At 33.8% G+C, this 25,724-nt stretch overlaps 3 protein-coding genes across 3 annotated transcripts; 1 reads left to right on the plus strand and 2 right to left on the minus strand.

Moving 5' to 3' along the window:
* Nucleotides 1-1,715: 1,715 nt before the first annotated feature.
* On the minus strand, nucleotides 1,716-3,891 carry LOC126970661 (piRNA biogenesis protein EXD1-like). The gene is made up of 3 exons (XM_050816748.1): nucleotides 3,304-3,891; nucleotides 2,471-2,587; nucleotides 1,716-1,990 (listed from the first exon to the last, which is right to left on the minus strand). The coding sequence occupies exons 1-3, from the start codon at nucleotides 3,889-3,891 to the stop codon at nucleotides 1,748-1,750; spliced, it is 948 nt and encodes a 315-aa protein (XP_050672705.1). The 3' UTR covers nucleotides 1,716-1,747.
* A 51-nt stretch (nucleotides 3,892-3,942) lies between these two features.
* Nucleotides 3,943-4,456, minus strand: LOC126970678 (vacuolar ATPase assembly integral membrane protein VMA21 homolog). Its single transcript, XM_050816769.1, has 2 exons — nucleotides 4,277-4,456; nucleotides 3,943-4,191 (listed from the first exon to the last, which is right to left on the minus strand). Exons 1-2 carry the CDS (start codon nucleotides 4,295-4,297, stop codon nucleotides 3,943-3,945), a joined length of 270 nt encoding a protein of 89 aa, XP_050672726.1. The 5' UTR covers nucleotides 4,298-4,456.
* A 6,378-nt stretch (nucleotides 4,457-10,834) lies between these two features.
* On the plus strand, nucleotides 10,835-24,070 carry LOC126970726 (uncharacterized). The gene is made up of 7 exons (XM_050816820.1): nucleotides 10,835-10,847; nucleotides 17,070-17,077; nucleotides 18,758-18,858; nucleotides 19,601-19,712; nucleotides 20,417-20,503; nucleotides 21,986-22,084; nucleotides 23,759-24,070. Exons 1-7 carry the CDS (start codon nucleotides 10,835-10,837, stop codon nucleotides 24,068-24,070), a joined length of 732 nt encoding a protein of 243 aa, XP_050672777.1.
* Nucleotides 24,071-25,724: the final 1,654 nt, after the last annotated feature.

Raw genomic sequence — 25,724 nt, forward strand, 5'->3', positions numbered from 1 at the left:
GAATATACTTTATTGAAGCAACTTCACAATCCCTTTACTTGAAATATAATTTAAGCATGTTATGTTCACATTAAATACGTAGGGACTAAAATACGCACAGGATTTTGGATCTAATATCTACTTACGATATATACTTACAATGTACTTTACCTATATTTGAATAAATTTAAAATTGAAAGCTTTATTTCCATTCTTAGAACTTTATGTTCTAATGAACGAAAAATTTAAAAAAATAGAAACCTTATTTCATCAAAAATATATTTGATTTGGTATGCAAGGATACAAAAAAATAGTAGCAGTAAAAAAAACAGTAGTGCTTTAGTACAAAGTACCTACTCACATGTGATTAGACTTGGATTAGTTCCTTAAAACTTATTTAATGCTAAAATCTTGTGGTTTTATAGCCAGAGAGATGTTAGAACACCATAATATTAAAATTAAGCTGATATAGATTTTAACAGACTTAAAAAAATCCAGTCTCTTCGCAATTATGATTTTTTTTAATGCCTATGATAAATCTTAATAAATATAAATCCTGTGTCCTGATGTTTGTTTCCAGTGAACTCCAAAACTAATGAACATATTTTAATAGGGATTACTTCATGGAGTGCAGTTTAGTCCAACTGAGAGATAGGATAGTTTTTTATTTCAATTTGGGACCCATAATTATTTTTCTATAAGAGAATTTATATATGCACGGTTTCTGCTGTGAAACAATTTCATTATAACAACAGGCATATTTTACAGAATAATTCTTGATGTTATGACTAACTGCACTGTTTGGACAATGCCAGTGTACATTGGCATCAATTATTATTTAGACTCTGATAGATGGATGGTGGTCATCTGCATTAAAGTCTGTATTTTTACAAGACAATAAATATACTGTAATTCTGTCAATACATTTTCACCTTAATGCCTATAAAAAAAACATATCCACTGAACCCCCAGAAAATAACATGCAAATATTATTGTTTTTCTTAAGCAGATAATATCAGAAATAGTACATTCACAAATAGCAATAATGCAATGCATCAAGCAGAAATGCTTACCTTACATATCTAAGAAACCACCAGCTTATGTGTAAAGGTTCTTAAATTTAATGATAAGTATTCATCGTGTGTCTAACCTCCAGTTGCTGAAGGCATATTTAAAGTTGATGCTTCATTATATCACATGCTATCTTTGATAGTCATAATGGAAAAGACAATGACGGTATTATATTTAATGTAACATTAACTTTAAGGATGCTTTGTGCAACTGGCAGTAAATATACTTAATTTACCATTAAAAGCAATTACTTAAGGGTATCTAGTCAGTTTGAGTATTTTTGCCCTCAAATCAGGCCTTATAGAGTGCAGGTATAATTTAACTAATAATAATTTTCAGTACTCATCAATATAAACCATTTAATAAAAAAATAAAATTGAAAAGCCTAGTCTTTTAGTGCTTTGTCACAAGGAATCAATGGTACTGAATTAGTTATTTTTATAAATCCAATAGAATTTTTGAAGGTGGTGTTAAAGTAAATAGCCTATTAATAATAATTAAGTAGCCTACAACATTATATTTCTATTTGTGACCATTAACAATACTGACAAAAAAAAATTAATTTGAGCACAAAAAGAATCACATTAAAGTACAAAAAAAAAGTTTAATGCCTTCATGGCATAATTTCTCAGGGCAATTACAGAACAAAATAAAATAAAAAGGTCCTAATTCTATATTTTATTATTTGAAAGGAATGTTAATACTCAATTGCGTTTTTGAAACCCTTTGGTACTTCGTTATATTTGTTGCACAATTCCCAAGCTTTGAAATCATCACAGGACCGAATACTATCTATGAAGCATTCAACTCCTCTAACAAATGGTAACATCATTTGTTCGTTTATAATCTCTGATAAACGGTGAAGGAAAGCTATATTCTTCGCCAAGCTTTCCAAAATGTTTATAGGCAGTGGTCTTTCAGTACACTGCACAATGTCAAGCTGAAATATTTTATTTCAATATTAAATTGTTGAAAATTAATCATTCTATTATGGTTTTGTAATAAAATGTAAGTACTGTATTTTTTGTCTAATTAGGTATGTAAGAAACTTAAATCCTAAAAACAAAAGAAACCTTAAAACCTGGTTAAACAAAATGTCTTTAATTATACAAGTGACACTTCAGTATTAGCTGTAGAAATAACTTTAGTTGGATGATAAAAGTATTAAGTATATAATATATTCAACTTAATATTTAAGTGAATCAGAGTGTAAATATTACGTTTTGTGTAACATAACACTTACATGAGTTTTGACTTTATTTAAGATTATTGACTTCATTCAAATAAAAATGTGTATATTTTTCAAGGCCTATATTATGTTGTATCATATGAGTGTCTGTTAAGATAGCTAAAACATGTTTTATTTATAATATTTATCTTTGTTTTAAAATTTAAGCCAATTTTAACTTGTCACACTCACCTTCTCATTTACTGTGTTTGCTTTTAATCCCAAGTAAGCATTAAGACATTGAGCTAATGATTTCACATATTTAGGAACATGGCCAACTTTATTCCTTGATATTATAAGATCTGCCACCTGAAAGACATAAATTAATTATATTGTGTATACTGCACTCTTTATTTACTTTAATTACATCAGTGTGATATATTTATTATTATACTACCTATAAATCAAATTGTACATAGTATTTTCTTTGATTGTTACATATTTAAATAAAACACTTTAAAAGGATTAAAACACATGTAATTGTAACGGTTTTAGATGATAATTATGATTAACATTAGATGTTTGTGTAAAAGTTACATTTTTATTTTAGTTAACCCGATGTTTCAAGACCTTTCCAGATCTCGTATTCAGGGGGACTGCAGATGAAGTGAGTCAAAGATAGTATTTTTCGTAGTTGTCATTATGAAGTTTAGCGCCATTTATTTCCTCGGAGGTGGTATTTGCTGTACACAGATGGTTTTTGGCAAAATTTACTGACAGTGTCTTCTTTTTTGGTATGTGTAGTTATGGGTTTTAATTTAGAGATTATTGGATCCCAGTAACTTTTACACAAACATCTAATGAAAAACCGTTACAATTACACGCGTTTTAATCCTTTAAAAGTGATTTATTTAAATCAAATTGTAGTTAATATTTCAAATATTAGATTAACCACTTTCAATAAATTCATAAAAATAAAACTATCATATTAGACACAAATTCATAGAGCAGATGACCATGTAAATTTATATGTGATAAATAATGTTAGAACTTAGTCAAACACTTGGTACAAATACAATACACACCTGAGTATCAAAAATGGACTTCAACTTTACATTATGCTTATGATATAAACAATCAGATAGTTTTCTACAATCATGGACAATCTTTTTAACATTGTCATCTTCAAGAAGCTTTTTCAAGCCAGCATCGAATGCATGATACTGCATAATATGAATATCAAATACATAAATTTGATGAGGTGTTGACACAACTAGAAAGGGCATTTTACATTTTCTGCTCATGTCCACACCATCTGTACTCACAGCTATGTAGGTATATTGATACAAGTCATCAATAGCCTTATGAAAGCTAGCATCGACCTGGTTTAGATATTTATACTTCATTGAAGTTTTCAGTATATCTGCATACTCCTTTAGTGAAATTTTTAAGAATGTTGTCTCATTCTGTTCTTGAAGCTTTACAATGTTTCTCACTTCAGTGTCATAATAGTGACATATGCCTTCACTTTTATCACCATCAGGGAGTTCCTTAACATTATACAAAGAAATTTTAGACTTATCCAGTGTCATACTATAGAATCTACCTTCAATCACCTCAGATTCTTTTGTGTGAATTTGTAATAATTCTCCCTTCATGTAAAGACTATCCATTATGTTAAATATTGTGATATCTGTTAATATAAAAATGAGTATGGGTATAGCCTAATCCTTTTTAACAGGTTTGGCTGGGGTATGTTCTGTTTCACTGTAAGCCCTGTATATATACAAACCTAAAGTAACATGTAACACAATTACAGCTACAACAGCAGAATATACACTGCTTGTGATGGGCTCCAATCTTAGAATGCCATCAAATAAAGTCTTCGCAGAGAAGAATGACAAAACGGGCACGATAATTATGAAGAGGCAGTATTTTATAACAGTGCGAAAGACTAGAAAGTCGGGAAGTTCCTGAAAGAAGCATTACATTAGGTTATAACATATAATCATGTGAATTGTCTGTTATCTACTTACGGGCGTCTTAAATTTAACTTACATTTGCTCTACCTTCAATCATTATAGGTAGTTAAAACAAAAAAGAAAAAATAATATGGGTGTGAATAACTGAAGTATTCATAAACTTGAAGAATATGAAATAGAATTCAATAGTTTGCTTTTAGAATGAACATAAACTGGGAAGTGGAAACATGATTTTCTTTTTTCAGTACATAAATTCAAGAAGAGAGAAAGGGAGGAATATATAATTGCCGTCCATAGAGCCACGGTTTACAATCTTACAACATTGATACTATTCGGTAGACAATTTTAATTCCCACTTAGGAATAGAGACGGCGGTAACATATCATGCTTTTTTTATTACATATAATATATTCCTATTATAAACAAATTAATTGGATTATTTTTTATTATTATATTATATCCGGAGGCCTACACCCCTCCTCCCAAATACAAATGGCAGCACGGACTAAAAATAGACTACTCCAGGACGGTACCAGGCTATGCAGCCCTGGAGAATCCGTCCCTGCGCGTCCACAATTAGGACCTGTACCTAATAGTGGTTACCCAGGCTGCCCCGAGTATTCTGGAGGGGGAAAATCTACGCATGCCTGTATAGGTCCCATAGCAGTAACGCAGAGACTGACCGGCTCCTCGAACACATCCAAATGGCTACAGATTCCGTGTTGGAGCAGATCCCCACTGCAGAGATCGTGTTTCTTGGCGATTTTAACGCCCACCACGCCGAATGGCTAGGCTCACGTACCACCGATCATGCAGGGGGTCCAACTCGACTCTGGATGACCAAGGTGCACCACCACCGCATATTCCGCGGTGCGAGTCATACATGCCGGAGGTAAAAATCCGGCATGGCGCCGTGCTTAAGGCGCTTCTCACCTTGGACATTCACAAATCGAGCGGGCCCGATGGCATTCCCCCGATAGTGCTGCGTAAAAATATGTATAAAGCCACCGCCTGCAGTTAGGAATTTCTTGCCTCGCACAGCCACTTTGTGGAATCAACTACCGGCAGCAGTCTTCCCGAACAGATACGACTTAGGGACCTTCAAAAAAAAAGCATACTCCCACCTTAAAGGCCGGCAACGCATTTCTTGACACACCTGTTGTTGCGGATGACCATGGGCGGTTGCCTCACCTCTCCCCATCGCGTGAGCCTCTTGCCCGTTTGCCCCCTCTCATATAAAAAAAATATTGTTGGTTTATGTATCAACGGTAGTTTTCCAATCACATCACTAGAGCGCATTTATGCGGCATAATGCTCAACGTTGAGTGTTCCAACTACACCAACGCTTCGCACAATCGAGCACTCTCAAAAGAACTGCTTTCGCGTGAAGCGTAGATGACACCAACTCAGTGGCAGAAAATTATCAAGTTTTTTTTCTATAAGTTGGCATTGATCCAAATTTTGTTTACTATCGGTAGTAATATTGTTTATTGTTGAAAAAATTTACAAAGCTATCGTTTCGTTGTAGTTTCTTAGAGATAATAAAACTAAATTCAGACTGTGTTAAAAAAATGTAAGTATGGATAAAGGTACAAATTTAACGTAAAATGATTTAAATATTCTTCGTTTATTGAATTTTGGTTTGAGCTAATGGTCTTGTTACCAATGCTCTAAATAAATAAAACTAAAACTAATGAATGTACAAATATTGACTATTTAATTTTATATACCACATTTAAAATGTGAATACAAATACAGTTTAGAATTCTAAAGTATACACAAATTTACTGAACAGAAATATACTTTTGTCAACATTGCAATGGCTTGATCGAATCATTTACTGAAACAGACAATATCATAAATGTTTTCGTAGAAATGAATATATTTATCAAAATGAAGACGACAACATCTTATTTTCTTATTAGATTGCTAATTCTATGAATATTTTTTTCAACACTGAACTTAGTACACACGCACTCTGCTGGTGCATTTTAAAACTAATTCATGTTCCAATACAGTGCGTTCACAGTTATTTTACCTCTAGCCGTTAGGTTACCTAACCTGAGCGTTATATTGCCATATTTAGTTTCTATGACTCCATCAAACAACAAGTTAAATTTTACGGTATTGATGATATTTTTTTTCTTACAATATAATGATTTGAACGTAAAGTTTGTAATAAGATCTTTTGTTATTGGGACGGTTGAACGTATTTAAATTTATATTTGGAGTCATAACAGAAATTTGCTAACCAAATTTTAATTTTTGTTATTCAAAGGTTAATTTTCAATAATAATTACATCAGTGTGATATATTTATTATTAAAGTCTGTTTTTCCTAACTTCCTAATAAATGTGGCATACAGAGAACCAGCTCGTACCGAGAGATAATTCGTACAAATGGGAATCATCGTACGCATAAACGAATGAACTTAATTGTATTTATGCAGTGAATGAATAGTATCGGGTAGAAGAGTAGAAATAATACGACAAGTTATTTAAATAGTTTTACTATTCGGATTCCGATTATAAAAAATATACCTATCTTATAATATTATTATACCTATCTTATAATATTATTTATACCTATCTTATTATATTAATTTCCGTTTGCTTTCTTACTTAATGTAAGACTATACCTTTATATATCTTTAAGAATATGCCTATCTAATAATATTATTTTAAAATAAAAAAACAATTAAGTGATCCGTCAGGAGCGAAGTTCGTTATTCCAATTTAATAAACTGTTCAGTAAGATACGAAATGATAATAATTACAATATGAAAATAACTCAAAAAATATGTATAAGCTTATCAAAAGTATTTAACTAGTAACAAAGAATTACCAACCCATTTATGAGTACTTTGTATGTTAAAAAAGCATGTTTAGTGTATTAATTGTAAGCTGTCTATTGTATTAAGTTAGGTACACAGTAATAACCACAATATATTTATCCGGATAATTATCTTAATCGGAAATAAAGTAATCTATTTGCGTTTTAGGCTACCTATCATTCATAGCTATCATACGTTTTTCACGATATTTCACTTTCTCACAAGAAATAGTGAAATAGAGTTTCACACAGCATTTTTTCGTAGGTAGGTATAATTTTCCATAATGTAGTTCGACCTCCACGAAAATTTATATCAATTTTTAACTCTGCTAAGAGTTTCCCCAAAGTCGGTACGTCCTTTCTGACGGTGTACATTTCAAGTATTTTATTTCGAACTGCACACAGATCAAAATTTTTTTTTTCTTGGCTGCGTTTTTTTTGGGTGTAGAAATCTTTTGAAAAGTGGATGCAGCAACTTCGCCTTCTTTAGTTATGGTGCTTACGGTTTTTTCAGATATTCCTGAAACAGGAAAAAAGTTTTACTTTATAAAGCCTATTTTATTTTAAATTAAAAATAGCTGTATATATTTGTAGAGAGCTATTTCTTACCAATAATGTTCCTATTTACATTTTTACCTAATCGTATCAAATGCTGCCAAACGAAAATTGTAGTTCTATTTAAAAAATAGAGGTCAGCTTGGCATTTATTTTATTTATTTATTCAAAATACAACCACTCAAGGCGACTTATACTAATTGACAATGATTACTATATTAAATTATGAAATCATATAATATATTAAAAAGACAAATATAAAGATCATAGAACTTGTATACCAAATTCAAGCAAATGATTGATTATATTACTATAAAAATAAAACATACAAAAAAGTCACAAGATAGTAACTGTACTCGCAAGAACGATAACAAGCAGTCTAACATTTACGGTGAGAGAAAATAACAGTTGACGCGACAGAAATTATGTACTGATGGCGGTAACGCTAGGATATCAAGTTTCTACTAAATTTGGGGAAAATACTAAAGATTGGTAACCCTAATTTACATACCCGTCATGGCGGCAACTGGTTGACGAACATTTCCAAATGGAATTAAAGGAGCATTATTTTCTTTTTCTCTTTCACAGAAATCACGCATCGATAGAATAATATTTCTTCTGCTACTTTGAATTGTTTTCGGCATGTTAACAGATGAAATATCACAAATATTAAAGAAAAACTCTAAGAACTTCACAGAACGACTCGACAGGAACACCAACATAAAGAAAACATATAATGTCTTCTGTCAGAGGTAAAATATCTGTGAACGGACTGTAGTCCCCGCGTGCCCCTTTTAGATAGCAATAGTTTTGACAGGAGTAGTCTTAGGTGCTGTCATATTATTACACACATCAAAAAAGTCTAAGCATCAGGTACTAATTTATATTTTAGGATGGTTTTTCATATAACGTTGTATTTTATTTTTAAAAAAATACTTTTATGGTCCTATGATGTAAAAATAACAGCTGTTGTCATTATAAGTTCTTTTATTAACATAAATTAACAATATTACAATATACTGCAGAAACTGAGGTACATAAGCAACTAAACATTTTTTTAAACAAAATGAAATTTCTAAAGAAAAGGAATTTATTGTGAAAGAATAGGATAATTTAATACAAAGTATGGCCTCCTCTGCTATTCGGAACTTGTCGGCAACGATTATTCATTGAATTAATGAGACTGTTTATGTCATCTTGCGGTATTCGCTCTCAATGGAATTGTAGCAAATCCTTCAGCTGTTGGGTTGTTGTCACTCCGTCCAAGTCCTTCAAAACACGTCTCTGGAGCATGCGTGCTCGATGGGGTTTAGGTCTGGCGATTGTGCAGGCCAGGGCAATACCCGGACGTTCTCCGTTGCCAAGTATTGAGTGGTTCGCCGAGCTGTATGTGAACATGCATTACCGTAAAATCGGAGCCAAAGGTTTGTGAAAATGGATGCACATAAGGTCTGAGAATATCCTCAACGTAATTTTCACCGTTCATGTTTCCATTTACAAAAACGAGCTCAGTTCGCCTGTTGATCATTATACCCGGCCATACCATAACTGTTGAGCCGCTGTATGGATGAACTTCCTGAATGCACCTGAGCCTTTTAGTATTTCCCGGCCGACGGTACACTCGCACCCTTTTTGTATCAGACCTAAACCCGAATCGCGACTCATCGGAAAACATAATTTTATCCCATTAATCCTGAGTCCATGTTCTGCGTTCTCTACCCATTCACTTCGACGAGCGCGATTCCTATGACGTATCGGTGGACACCTAATTGGGCGTCGAGCTCGTAGGTCGTACATGAGTAGCTGCATGAGCAGTCAATTTCGCACAGTTTGGGGACTTACATCAACACCACTTGAATTTTGTAATCTCAAACTTATCTCTCGAGCGGTTAACATCGGCTGGCGTCTTGCAGTCAGTTGTATGTACCGGTCTTGCCGAGTGGTTGTACTCCTTTTACGGCCTGAATGCTGTTCAGCTGGTTCCCTTGTATTATTGTAGCGCTGCCACAGATGACAAATAACACTTCTATGAATGCCAAAACGCCGAGATATCTGAGATTGATTACTTCCCGCTTGCAACATCCCTACAGTTCTTTGCATTTCATTTGTCGTCAAATGACGTCGCTCCATGACGTAAAGAATATCTAACAATTAAATTTTGTCGCTAACTTATTTTAAATGAATAAAAATCAAGACTAAACGTAGCAATAAAAACGCACTAAATTCAAACAAATTCCCTTTCATTTAATTTTTTAATTTATATTTAATTCCACCTTCGCACGACACGCCACAAGTTAGAATATCATCCCCACCATCTGGATGTGTGGCGGTCCTCCACAGTGCGGTTTTCAAGGAGCTTTCTTCCACGTACTACAAAGCTGTGGAATGAGCTTCCTTGTGCGGTGTTTCCGGGACGATACGACATGGGTACCTTCAAAAAAAGCGCGTACACCTTCCTTAAAGGCCGGCAACGCTCCTGTGATTCCTTCGGTGTTGCAAGAGATTGTGGGCGGCGGTGATCATTTAACAACAGGTGACCCGTACGCTCGTTTGTCCTCCTATTCCATAAAAAAAAACATAATCGATTTTTTTTTGCAACCAGCCAGTATGTCATCAATAACAAAAAAAGTTTACATATCTATGAATTTTGAGTGAATAAAGACTTAGAAATTAATTAATATAAATGATAAATCTGTAATATCATGCGTCATGAGTCATGCCCAAGGGCTGAGCTATCGGTTGCAGGGCCGCAGACAGAGGCATCTGTATTGGCCTTTGAGCCAACCTTAGCGAGAACCCTTTGATATATTGATCGAGGCTCTTTTCTATAAGACCGCCGTAAATACTATCAGGGCTACGATGGTCGAGACAACGTCTCGTCGGTCATCTCGTTAGCTAAGTCAAAGTACTTGCTGAATTTGCCCTTCCCAGCTTTCATAGGTAGAGGTAGTCTTCATATGGGATAGTGATTTCAACAATACCACCACACCATGCTTATAAAGGCGACAATAATTATTCTGTCCTTGATCAAATCAAACTCAAAAATATTTTTATTACAATTTTTTTTTCGTACAGCTCATTTGGAAGGCAGATTTCCTTAGAGAAGAATGAGCAAGAAACTCTAAGGTTGCTCTTTTCAAAACAGATTAAGTATTACAAATTCTTAATTTAATGTAATTTACAAATAATTTTCAATTACAATATATGCAAAGTGATGTAACAAAAATACGTTAATGTCAAAAACTAAATGGCTTGCACGAGTAAGTAAAAAATGTATATTAATAATTATAAACAAAAGAGCTATTAAGTACAGTAGATACATCAATCCGTAAATAACTAAAGGCATTATGCGAGCATTTTCTTAAATAAAATATGTAATAATTTTAATTTTAAGTTAATTAAATAAAAGAAATTAAATAAAAACACAAAGCAGATCTCCCGGTAACAAGATCATCCAGCCATCACATTATGTTCACGAGCATGACGCGTGGACCAACGACCCGCCCCACATTGTCGCCGATTATAGACCATTCGCAAGAACCAGCGCTGGTACGTATTTATAGTACGAATTATTATTATTATTATTATTAGCTACATTTTTAACCGACTTCAAACAGGAGGAGGGTCTCATGTCGACGGTATTTCTTTTTATGTTTGTTACCTCAGAACTTTCGTTTGGGTGAACAAATGTTGATGATCCTTTTTTTATTTGAAAGCTGGTGCTACCCGTGTGGTCCGGTACCATTTTATTTGGTCTAGTTCTGACAATGGCATCCACGAAAAAACCATATAAGTCTTAAATTTGAATTAAGTAGGTGTGCGACAAATGGACGAATAATTCAATATCATGCCAACCGATTTTGATGATTTTGTATTGGAAAGGATGTACTTTAAGGGTAGGTTGACGAGAGTTTGATTAAGTTCTAATTATGGGATCCATCACAAAGTAACAGAAATCATCAATTCTTAGGGGCAAATTAACGATATTTCACTGTTTTTTTTTATATGTTATCCGGATATTTGATTAATCTACCGTAACGTCGTTATGTTCAAGTAATTGTCGTGGTATCGACCACGTATGATGATCAATGGAGCCCCTTAACAGCTTACTTACTTTACTCCTTATGTGTGGCAGAATTTCTGTCTGTAATCATAAAAGCGGTTACGTTTAATTTTTATTATATTTTGCGCTCTTCGCAAGTCTCTTTTGAAATTGTCCTCGAGGTAGCTTTTCTCTATATATAGGTGTATCTCCCTGACTTCTTTGGTTTCATTAAAACAGCGCTGTCTCATGTGAGCAGCACGTTTAGTAGGTCTTCACATATTATTCAGACAAATTAGTTGATGTACTTTAGATTTACGAAAAATTAAAAAAAAACATTCGACTTAAAAAAAACTTTTCCAAAACAATATATTAAAATGCACTTAAAAGTATAAACATAATTGCGTTTTTATCTACAAAATAATAATCTTACATGATTCACACTAAAAGTTTTGCACTTCTAGCTAATCGGAACTATTTGAATTTCGAATGTTTTATTGTTTGAAACGTTGCAACCTTCTTAGTAATAAAAAAAAACGATTAGCGGGAAATCATTTGTCAATTATTTTTAATCACACATCAATGTTCTACGTACGCAACGAAAATGGAATTAAGTCGAAATGATTTTAGAGCGATGATTTTTTATGATTTTAAAAGATCTCTCTCTCCGTAAGACTGTGCCGCTCGTCTTCAAAATGCTTTTGGGATAGAAACACCTTGCTTGAACACCGTGAGGCGATGTTTTGCTGAATTTGAAAGAGGTCGGGTTTCTTTACATGACAAATTTCGAGAAGGGCAGCCTTCAACTGCCGTCAACGACAATAATGTGGCTACTGAATTAAGCGGCTAATTGAAGAAAACCCGAGGATTACCTATGAGACAATTCGAGGACTATTGGGGATTGGTATGAGCCAAAATCAGAAAATTTTACACGAAGAATTGAAAGTTCGAAAACTTTGTTGTCGTTGGATCCCTCATGAACTGACAGCGGGGCAGAAGCTGGCTCGCGTGGAATGGTGCTCACAGATGTTAATTTAGTACGACCACGGACATTCTAATGCAGTTTGTCACAGGCATGGACTAGTAAAAAAAGGACTCCGTGTCACCTTACATAACAGTGTAGTAGCAAAACAAGCCGATTAACGTGTAAATACATAGCCCCACGCACACACTTACACTACTACGATTATGAGAATTGTCATCGTCTGTGACAGATCAGTTTGCGTCTCATTAAAATATTTTTTCATTAGACGATTTATTGTTTTGAACCCGAAAAAAAACAGCAATCTTGTGAATGGGTGTTTGAAAATGAGAACAGGCTAACAAAAGTGAGGCAGGCGAGAAACGTTGGATAAAAAAATGACTGAAAATATGGGTCCAAAATGCACAATTCCACTTGAAGATCAAAAGAGTGTTAGTGCCGAGTGGTATTCCACCATTTGTTTACCCAGGGTGTTAAAAAAAATCGCAAAAGACGACCAAAAAGCTGCGTTCTCCTACATCATGACAAAGCTACTTCAAACACGGCCAACAAAACTAAATCATTTTTATCCTCCGAAAAAGTACAACTCGTCACCAATCCTGCACATAGCCCCGACCTAGCACCCTGAGAATTTCTGTATTTTCCCCAAAATCAAAGATTTGATGAGAGATTTCACTTTTATCAATTCCGAAAAGGCAGTGATAGCGTTCAAATAGCACGTAGAAACGCATGTTGCGTTCAGATCTGTGTTCCTCCTGTTTTAAAAAATGTAAAGGAGGGTATTTTGAAACGCAATAATCACAATATTTTGGTTATAACATGTTTTTTTTAAGTTTGCGTAAGTTAGAAACTTTTAGTGTGACCAATAAATTATTTTTAGAGTTTTCCTAATTAAAATGAAATGATAAATATTAGACTACCAAAAAGTCGATCAAATTATTACGACAATATTAATATGATGTAGTCACAATTATTGTTATTTATGGAGTCGGTGTCAGCCATGGTAGATTTGTAACTACATACATAGTTTTATTATATATAGGGAATTTATTCACTTACATGCATAAATTTTAACTGCACCTTCAATGTGCGGTTTGTTTGTATTTAAGCTATTGCATAGCTTCTATCGCGGGCCTTGAGCGTGGAGACCGAATCCAGAAATTCCGTAACGAAAATAACCTAACACTTACTAGATGTATATAGATATTTCGGCACGGTTATTACAGTTGCCGTGGAACAGCGGTTATGCGTTTGTGCAGAAGATCCCAGATTCGAGCCTGGGGTATATCTTGAATTTTTTAATATTTTTTTTTATCATGTTTTTTTTAAATTTTTATTACTATGCCAAGCATTTTTATTTAGTTTCACCTGTCTCGTTGTCTGTCTGTTATCAAATCTTGCAAGTAAAATTTTACTCACTTCCCGTATGCTTTTTTTAAAATTAATTTTATCACAAAAAAAATACTGCATAAATAGAATAAATAAATAATTATAATTGCATAAGTTGATAAAAAAATGCTTTGCAATATCTTTATCGCGGCAATCCCCGAGTGCCACACGTCTTTTTTTTTGTTATTATTTGTGTCGCATCAAAGTGGACTGAAGATATTCTTGCATGTTTCTATGGTTCCCATAAATCTGATTGTCCTGTTTTTTCTATCCATTTTTTTTGTAATTATATATTATTATAATAGAATTTGGATCTAATGGAAACCTGAAATACATTATTATTTTAACTACACATTGTTCAACATCCTTACATCATGTTACTTCTTTTATTATCAATCACAGGAAAACGTACAAATGTCGTTCTGAATAATGACTACGATCAGTATCATCCTCCGTCTCACTGTCAAGCAGGTTCATACGCTCCAGCGAAAACGTCCAGCGAAGGTATTGAAGGACTAGAGTATTCGTCTTGCTGCAAACGCTGTGAGGTTAATAATATGTGATTCTCTTCATTTTATTTATTATCGCTTTCGTCAGATCGTGCCTTAGTAAAGAGAACTAACGCTAATATTCCGTTAGTTCTCTATAAGTAGATCTCTATAGTAGACTAGACATTGACTGTGATTTGACCATACACAGTCACTGTGATTTGAGTCATAGTGACACGTGTTTACTTGTGGCCATATTGCTCTAGCCGTTTTTACGTAGACCGTAAAAACGGCTAGAGCAATATGGTGGTATCTGTTGACTTAGTAGATAGGTATATATTTAATCGAAAAAGGGTTGAGGTAAGCTTAAGGCTTCATGGTCTACTTGATACTTACTGAAATTTATACAGTCCTTAAGCAACAGATCATATACTTACTTTAATATAAAATCCAATATGGTTGGATGTGGGGCACAGCCTACTTTGAATCTAAAATTCGCATGGTGCAAAGTTATCGAAAACTATTAAACACATGCATTTGGTTGGTTCTAAGTCTAACATAAATATATTATTAAATATAAACACAGGAACAAAGGTGAATTAGAAACACCAAACTGAAATACAAAAACTGACCTACTATTGTAGAGGCGACGAAGCTTAACCGACGACATAATTATTATATGTATTAAACACCCCTATCTATTTACAGAGAAATTCTTAATAAGGATTAAGGAATCTGATCGCCATTCATCTCGCAACGCATAGTCGTGTTACCTTGCTCACTACCTCATAGCCCTCACGTTTAAATAATAATATATTTTTATTATTGCTTCCTGGGTATGGTGCAATTATCCTCTTTTCTTTAAATACGTCTATACATACCACACGTAGAGACGTATTTTAAACAACGTAACCTTCGTTATTTAGCTCCAAAAATCTCGTTGCGAAGATTATAGGTACAATACAGGTGACCTAAAATACCTTTTCCCGCTTAGTATTAAAATATCGTAAAAATTTATATAGGAACTTCAATAATTGTGCACTGTATATTGTATTTTAGCTATGGTGTCATTAAAATGATTTAAACTTTCACAACTTCACGGGTTTATGGACACCAACAAATTATAATTTTATATTTAACTGTACGTTTAGGGTTAGGGTTCTGTGAGAACTTATTGCACGCTAAATTATAGGATTTATTACATAATATAAAGCCTCGATATATAATTATTATTCACTTTTTTAGCCAATTATAGTTACAAAGTTAGAACTTGAGTTCGATCTTAGTGTGATGTTTTTAGTCCCCAAAAACCCCAGTGTAATAAATTTCATTCAGGTCGTGTGATAAAAATATTGAAATTTTGAACCTATATCAGACATCAACCATAGACAGGTAGATGACGTATTTAAACGCATAGCATATTATTATATTAGTACTAGCTGACCCAGCAAACGTTGTATTGCCGATATTAAAATCGCGATACAAAAGTAAAAGATCGTAGATGGGTGAAAATTTGAAGTTGTATGTATTTTTTAATGCTGACTCATAATCAAACAAATTTAAAAAAATGTCAAAAAAAAAAACGTGTGGACCACCCTTAAATTTAGGGGGATGAAAAATAGATGCTATCCGATTCTCAGACCTACCCAATATGCACTCAAAATTTCATGAGAATCGGTCAAGCAAGGTTTCGGAGGAGTTCAAAGTTTAACACCATACTGACACGAGAATTTTATATACATATTAGATATCCGACAACTATCGCAGTCGGTCACTAGTCGGCGATTATTTGGCAAGAAACGTCGACTATCCGGCTTCTTACCTTGTATATATTTTTATTTGTCAATACAATGTATGTAGGGGGAATTACAATAAATAAAAACCTTGATTGTGTATTAATATTTTTATTTTATAATCAGTCTATACAATTCGAAATGTAACTTTTCTTTGGTAGGTAATCAGTTTCCAAATTTAAATTATACTTGTTAAAAAAAACATAATATGTATTATATTGGTAGGTTGTATGATATTTTAAATTCACCACGAAATTATTCAGAACCCTTTTAGTTGTCACAAAAATAATAATTGACAATAACAATGGACAGGAAAGGCACGTGAAAGCATATTTTATTATTTAAAAATATATGCTTGAGGTAGGTCAAATCAATACCGATAACAATTATTTAAAAATTGGTTTTAAAACAAAATACGTACTTCAAAGTGTGTTATAAACTTAATTACATTATGATTATGAAAGTGAAGATCACTATTACACTCGTATTTTTTTTATTTGTAAGTACCTGCATATATTTTTTATCTGAATTCTTAATCAACGTGCCATAGATTAAGGATTGGTCTCCACTGCGCTCCTACTAGATACCACAGGCGTAGTCACAAAGTGCGGTAACTAATTCTACGCCCACGTGGGCATACTCGAGTCGGTCTCGAATAATGTGTGACGTTGACGTGCCACATGTACTGTTAAACATTGCTAATAATTGAAACTAAGATGCCCTATTGCGTAGTAAAATTTTGTAAAAATAAAACTACAAGAAATAAGAAAGACGCTGGGATCATATTATATCATCAGTAAGTATTTTGTGTTTTATTAATTGCGGTGTAAAATAACACGAAGCATTTGTTACAAAACTAGAAAGATGCCACGCAAACAAGCATCTAATAGTTGCCGCAATAAAAAAGCTATTGTTTTTAGGTAGTGCGGTATCTAGTTAGAGCGCAGCGAACCAATCCTTAATCTAAGCAACGAGTCTTTTTAATTATTAATACATTTTTGAGGTTTTATAATGTATCCCAATTTATTCGCTTGCTTTTCTAGCAAACGGGTTCTAGTACAGTTAATAATTTCGATGAAATAATGAGTCATTTATCAAAATGGAAGGCCCAAAACTTATTCAATATAAACGAGGTTAGAATTCATTTTAATTTGTTTTTAAATCTGGAATGTTTTTGTTTAAACGTTTATAATTTAATTATTGTACTTATTTTATATTAGTTTGGTAATAATTAATTAGCAGTAATGCCATATATTGAACTTTTTCCACTTTTTTTATGATCTCATTACCTTAAGTACCTTATGTTTTCAGTAGGTACATTTAAAGTAATACCTATTAATTTCTTTGTAGAATACTTAGAGTAATAAAATATACTAGTAGCAGCCTCGCCAAACTCTCTAACGGCCGTTTTCAATAACGTATCTCTCGTTACGGATACATTGCTGTCACCGTTTAATGATAAGATCTTATCTATCCATAGTTATGTCCAATATAGGTAAGTAAGCGTAAAAGGATAGATTTGTTTTACCTCTAGTAAGTTTAACTAAGGATAGATAAGTTATTGAGAACGGCCGTAAGAAAAAAGCGATTCACTCGATTGCATGTAACGTGCAGTCATTGATAGATTGACAGATGACGTCTATAATCTTGTAAAAAAGGGAAATAACCGAAATCCACTAACGGCAACTGTTCGCTTTAAAACTTAGCCGGAATATACTTCGTCGGCAATCGCCATTCTGTAATTACTACTATTTCAAACTTATGTCAAATCACTGCAATTTTCATACTAAACAAAATTTCAATTTTAACTTAGGCAATCCCGCCTCTTATCACGTACTTAGTAAAAAGTACATTTTATTGACATGTGGGAGAATATAATAGAATCTAATTTGCACATTTTTTTTTAATTCGAAGCCTAAGTCTAAGGTTGAGATCTTTAGATCGTACTAAGACTTGGCTCAGACTTTACTTACTTACCTACGTTAAGCTTAGCTGAGTGTGATAAAACGCGAACATGACTTGCATTGGGCTGTCTTAGCTTAAGGTATTATTTCAGCTGTCAAATGACTATAAAAACGAAATAAAAGAATATGCTAAGCTCTAAGTTTCACGTAAGTAAAGTCTGAGAAAAGTATTAGTGTGCTCTATAGATCTTAGCCCAAGTTTTTACTCCATCAACGTTTTAACCAGCTTTACCTACGTCCGAATGATGCATGATTCATATGAGCCATTTATTTAGTCAGATAATCTTTAGAAATAATATAATTTAAAATTACTTAGATCGTATTTAACTTTAACACAGACGATAAACAAGCACATAAAAAGATATGTATGTAGCATACGTAATAAGTTACTTAAGGTTTGTAAAGTATCAATGTAGGTCAAAATGTAGATGGATTTACTTTACGTTAAAAAATATTTTTTAGTTTACTTTATATCTTAGAATAATTACTTCATTATTATATCAAATTAATAGGTTTCAGCTTCTACAAATGGGATATTTGACTTAAGTGATGTAAAAAACAAAATTCTCCAATGGAAATCACAAAAAATAAATGCCTTATGTCCATCAAACAGGTAAGATAAAACTTAATTCCCACCAACAAGTCGAATTCCACCTTCGCACGACACGCCACAAATTTGGTTTTCAAGGAGCTTTCTTCCACGTACTAAAAAGGTGTGAAATGAGCTTCCCTGTGCAGTGTTTCCGGGACGATATGAAATGGGTACCTTCAAAATAAGCGCGTACACCTTCGTTAAGGGCAGCAACGCTCTGTGATTCCTCTGGTGTTGCAAAAGAATGTGGGCGTTGGTGATCACTTAACACCAGCTGACTCGTCCACTCGTTTGTCCTCCTTTTCGAAATTAAGAGGGTTGTGTCTGTGTGAAGTTATTTGGCAGACAGAATAAGAAACAGTGACTTGAGAAGATAGTTTTAGGATAGACTTGTCACGTAGGGCAAATTTGAAAGAAAGTGGTAGAAATCGTTTCCCACGATTAGGTTAAGAAATCACACAAATTTGGCAACACCGTGGCGATGGAGGTTCGTAAGCTTGCCGTACACCTCTGATTGTATGTATGAATACCTATTATATTATTAGGTATATCTACCTAGAGTAAATAAAAGATTTAAAATTTCGAGGGAGGTACTATGCGAATAGAAAAATTTGCTGCAGAAAAAACATATAAAAAATCCATTTTAACGTATCTTCATCAATTGTTTTTCGTTTAGTTTTTGAATATTTAAACCGAAAACGATAGGTTTCCTCCCACCTTGCTTATCATGATATACATTAAAATCTAAGTCTAAACTTCACAGGAACCAACTCCAAAGTTTACTGAATTTAGTATGCAGCACAGCGCAGCCTACGAATGTAACTTTACGAGATTCTTGTATCACATGTTTTTCAAGGGTAACTGCAATGCCAGAGGTATGTAACATCTATAATTAAACGAGACTTGTACATATTTCAAAAACGATTCATTTACGAGTACTACAACTCAGTAAAAAGGAGATTATACATTCACAAAATATCGTAGGAACAACTTCGTGGTACACAAAATGGCGCTCATAAGCGGTAGAAGTGAAAAACAAGGAGTGGAAACGAAAAACGAAACTGAAGCGACAGTGGTGGGGTAGAAAAGTCCTCGAATGGCTACCACGTACGTAGTATTGGTAGGCGGAAGGTCCACAAGATGGACCGACGATCTGGTCAAGATCGCCGGAATAGGTTGGATATGGGCAGCGCAGGACCGATGGTCGTCGATCTTTAGGGGAGACCTTGATCCAGACGTCTTCCGGGTGATGATGATGAAATGGTAGAAGATAGAGCAGGATGCTGAATAACATTTCAACTTACTTCTACTCTCCATATAGTAGATCAAAGGGCAGAATCGGCAAAAAATCACAGACTATATGGCTACTGAGTTGAGAACTCTAGATAGAGAACTGTGTTACCAATGGCTTTTCTGTAGGTTTGATATGGGAATGCGTATGACATTAAAGCACCGACGTAATGGGCTATTATTAATTGATTTTTGACCAGCATATCACGATTAATTTCCCTAAAACAGCACTTTTTGAAAATTCACTTTATATTAATAAATTCAACGTCATCACGTAATTAATTTCCAGGGACCTCAAGAGTTGAACGCCCTGAGTACGTGTGCTATTCAGTACTTTACAAATACTTCTTACAGCACATGTGCTACTGCTCTAGTGGTGAGTATAATATAGCACACATTATAATAACACAGTTGAATTTTGACTCTTATGACCCAATTTATATCAGTGTCAGTAACTAAATATATATTTGCCAAATTACATGTTCCTCTTTCAGATAGGCTGTATTAAGCTTTTGAATCGTGAAATCTGCACATGTTGCGAAGTTTGTCGAGAAACGCAAAACGAAAAAATTATGGATATCACAACCGCGCCATATTCTGCCATGAAGCAGTAATGTGTAAGCATTATTGTTTCGGTCTAAAGGGCGCCGTAGCTAGTGAAATTTCTGAGCAAATAAGACTTAGCATCTTATGTCTCAAGGTGACGAGCGCAATTGTAGTGCCGCCCAGAATTTTTAGGTTTTTTCAAGAATCCTGAGCGGTACTGCATTGTAATGAGCAGGTCGTATTAATTACCATCAGCTCAACGTCTTGCTCGTCTCGTCCCTTATTTTCATAAAAAAATCCATCCTTTTTAAATTTGGATGTGCTGTTTTTTTGGACTGTTTTTCACTGAACACTTTGTCATTGCGTGGCATTGTATTCAAAGCGCGGTCGTAACACAACTGAACGAAAACTATGCTTATTAGATACGTAGCCAGAGTTTTGCTTCAGACAATTTTACCCAGGTGTAGAATCGCCTACCTATCGATTCGACGCGTGACTCACGGGTTGGGCTTATCTATCGATGATCGTATAGTGACGAAACATGCACCTTCTGCTAATGGGGTCCTATAGCATATTTTTAATAATTTCCCGTGTTAGTCCGATTGATAGTAAGTTTAGGTCAAATCTCGCACCTCAATATTTGATGTGCTATCATCAATACGCGTAGATGAAATTTTACATGCCTGTTTTGGATATCATGCTAATACAATTAAAGATAAGATCTATATTATGTAGTACTAGCTTTTAACCGCGGCTTCGTCCGCGTGGAATAATTACTTTGGGCAGCAATTTTATATTATAATATAAACTTACTTTACAAATTTAATATACACACAAACTACTGCGGTTAATACATTTTTATATACTACTTACCTAGGAACTTTTATCCCTCTTGTTCTTCCCCACACAGGACGAAATTTAAAAATCGCTAGAACAAATAGTTTTTTATTTCTTATTAAGTGCCTAAATATATAGTTTCATGGTGTCATATTCGATGATGACGATCTTCCATACAAACATCCATCCCTATTTAAACCATGCTTTTCGTTCGAGATAAAAGGTAACCTATATCCTTTCCCAAGGTCAAGCTTATCTCTGTACTAAATTTCATCAAAATCGGTTTAGTGGCCTAGGCGTGAAAGCGTAACAAACTTACATTCACATTTATAGTATTAGTTGGGATTTTCATCACACGAGGGATCTTCATCGAACCTACTGCAATATTTTTTCATTTTACATCCCATCTGCACGAAATAATAAATACGTCATAATAATGTATTAATGGTATATGTCATGATAAGTTCTTTCATAGGCTTTATCTACTTCTGCACTGAATGTTCAACCATCTGGATGTTATATGGGATATTGTGACTTCGTACGTTGTTTGAGAAGAGTAAATTCTGTCAATTTAGTGAGTATTTACTTTTTATTTAAATTAAGATGCTTATTTAAGTATTAAATAACATTTTTACTTAGTACACTTAGGAACTAGAATTTTATCAACTCATGGCTATGGATGCTATCTTTATCACTCGATATTAAGTTTATATATGGAACTTTAGGACAATAGGGTCTTCTTGGATATCACATTAGATAAAAAGCTTCAGTGTGGTCCACATATTGCCCAATTAGCAGCTTTGCGGCATACGCCGTTTGAAAGATTAGAGAGTACACGAATGTTGCGACCGCTAGATTAGTGTACTTCAGTTATTTTTACTGTTACTACTTAATGTGAAAATTTTTTTATAAAATTAATTTTAAATAACGGATGCGTGATTATCCTTAGTACGTCACAACGAGTTACACATCATTTAACACAAAAACTATGGCCAAAAAATATTTCCATAGACTTCCCAGGGTAGAATGACTCTAGAACCTAATACTTAAGATATAATAATTTAAAAATACATTCAATCGACGATTGGTAGGGCAAGCCCGGCAAACCTTAAAAGCTTAGGAAAATAGAAAAATATGAACAGAAATCACACACATACAAGTATTTTTACGTATGATTTTGAATAACCTTAATAACTGTAAATAAACCTTTAATAGGTATAGTTACTATACAGATTAAACATTCCCTAATAAAACTTCTCTTAGTTACCAATATAAGAGAAATTTAGAAATCAAAATCATCTTTACTAAGTCTTTTGTGGGGCGATGTATATGCCTTTACAACAAGATCCCAGAAAATGTTCAAAACAAGGGTATTACGTTATTCAAAAGAATTGTTTAAAAAGCGTTTGTGTGGTTAAAGTTACTATAACGTAAATGACTTTCTTAATGATGCCACAGATTTGTAATGGAGCGACCGCCCTAAGGCTTTTAAATAATAAGTCTATTTGTACAATATTACTTTGTAAAAATTTTTTTGATGAAAAAAAAACCAGCTGAATTTGTTGCGCCAGTTTTCCTCAGGCCTGAGGCATTCATTTTGGAATGGGTAGTAGTTTTTTTTGAATAAGTGATGTCAGATCCTATTTTGAATAAAAATATTTGAATTTGAATATCCTGTTATTTTTAAATGTCGGTCGCGCGCAGAATATCAAAATTCACTCTCATTATTTATCCCACACGAGCCATAAGAACCATAACTTCAAACACATTTTAAAATATAAAACAACGTAGAAGTCTTAGATTAAGGATTGGTCTCCGCTGCGCTCCAACTAGATACCGCAGGCGTAGTCGCAAACTGAGGCAACAAATACTACGCCCAAGTGGGCGTACTCGACAGTCCCGAACAATGTGTGACGTTGACGTGTCACATGTTCTGTTAAACTTTGCTAATAATTGAAACTAAAATGCCGGGTTACGTAGTAAAACTTCACTGGGATCACATATCATCAGTAAGTATTTTGTATTTTATTAAATTCAATGTAAATTAACACGAAGCATATGTTACAAAATTTAAAAGATGCCATTGAGTGTCAAGACGCCACACAAGCATCTCATAGTTGACGTAATAAAAAAGATAATGTTCTTGGGTAGTGCGGTAGATAACTAGATTAGTTGGAGCGCAGCGGAGACCAATCCTTAATTAAAGGTAGAAGTATTAAGACGCTATTAACAAATTTGTATGTTATAGATAACTCAATGCACGAGAGAAGCAAGAACAGGTGTAAACATAACCGTTGACGCAGACAATGTACGCTTCTTCACGAACATCACATCCTGTGTTCTTGCCAAAACAAGATGCGGTCCATTCAACCCCATAACTGGCGAGCCTCAGAACCCTGGCTACACTTCAACGTCGAATAGAGTCAGCAATGCTTTACAGTTTTCTGAGAACGGTGAGCTTAGAATCCTTGCGTTTCCAGCAAGTACACCAGTTTCGTCGTCATTTTGTTCGACACTAAGTAATCTAACGCAAACAAGCTGGTTATCAAATGTTTGCTAGGTTATTGACTTTATAATACTTCATTTTGAATGGGAGCCGTTCGGAAAGTTAAAAATGTAATAGTATCTAAAATTATGTTTTGTATGATGTAAATAAATTTTATTACTTACATTTTCCACATTATTTTTTTAATTTCACAGTAAGTACACATATTGGTCTGATGGAGTTCCTTTACCGTAAAGTTTTACTATATAACAAGTTAAAGTGATGTCGTAAAGGACGTATTAATCGTTTTTTTTTTAATTTTTATTGATGACGCGCCCTACCACTCCCGCCAAATTGACAAAATGTCAAAATATTTCTACCGATTATTTGTAATCTGTGGCACAATCCTAGTAATCGTATTGTTTTAACGCGAGCTGTGTTTGCCTGTAATTGGGTATGCATCTCTATTTATAATACGAATATAAATAATTCTAGTCGTAACGAAGAGGTAAACCTGTTGGCAAACCTAATAAATAAATAAGTAAAATTGGACGTGCATCCCGTGCCACTAAATAAATAAAAAAAAAATCGTTATGTGTGGCACGTAGCTAAGGGCCGACCTCTTACTTTGGGTATTTAATATTTTAATTTTAATTAAACAATACGAAATTTCATAAGCTGTCTAAAAACTACACTGGCCTTCAAAAGTAAGTATCACACTTTTAAAATTGGGATAACGTTTTAAGTTCACAAGATATACTTTCGAAATGAAAAGGACTCCAAAGAGAATTTAATTTTGTACATAAAAACTTTACAGTCGGTAACCTTCTTTTAAGAATTGGCTGAAAAAAAACTTCAAAAACAAAACCATTCCTTTTTCAAAGTGGACGTTTCCGAATTACAATTTTACCATTCACAACAATGATATTATATACAATAAAGAGGTAGATATCGCACTAGCGCGCGCAAAATTTTGCAGACAAATTCAGACAATTGTCGTAATTTCATTTAGTCGGCTAACAGCAGCGAACTAAGCCGAACGTTTTCGTGGCGTGACAATAATAATCTAAAATGCCAATCTGTGTCTTAAGAAAATGTAAATACTATGTTTCCAAGATATATAAGAGTGAAGGTATTTCATACCATACGAAATTATATAAAAGAACTTCGTATTTTATCACGATTTTATTTCTTATTTACAAATAAATCTCGAAGTATTAATGTGGTGGTTCGAGCAAGATGGAGAATATGATGTCAACTGCAGCGCGACAAGGACAAATAGTATGTGTCATAGATTAAACAACCAGAAGTGAAATCGTAGGCAGAATAAATAGCGTTCGTAACCGCTTGATTGCGAAACTTGAGTTTTCTATTTAGTTAGGGAGCGTCTTTCTTAAATAATATTATGATGATTATAATAAGTTCTGGCTTTCAAAGTCTTATAATAAAGATGGTATAGAATGAGATTAGTAATAGCAGGCTATTTCATATTTTATTAGTACTTAATCTTGGAATGTATGTAACGTACCAGGAGGTCTACTCGCAAAATCGACAACGACACATTTGGAACGATACGATAATACTCCGAATATACCGCAACTACCCTGTTTGCTGCGGGAATTAGTTGATTTTTTTTACACTAAACTAAAAATGTCTATTTTCATTGTTTTATCTTTTTTAAGTTAAAAATGTTACTAATGTATAATTTCAGTTTCTAAGAATTAAAGCC

Source organism: Leptidea sinapis, chromosome 21 (genome assembly GCF_905404315.1).
Source record: "Leptidea sinapis chromosome 21, ilLepSina1.1, whole genome shotgun sequence".
In the NCBI taxonomy this organism is placed as follows: Eukaryota; Metazoa; Arthropoda; class Insecta; order Lepidoptera; family Pieridae; genus Leptidea; species Leptidea sinapis.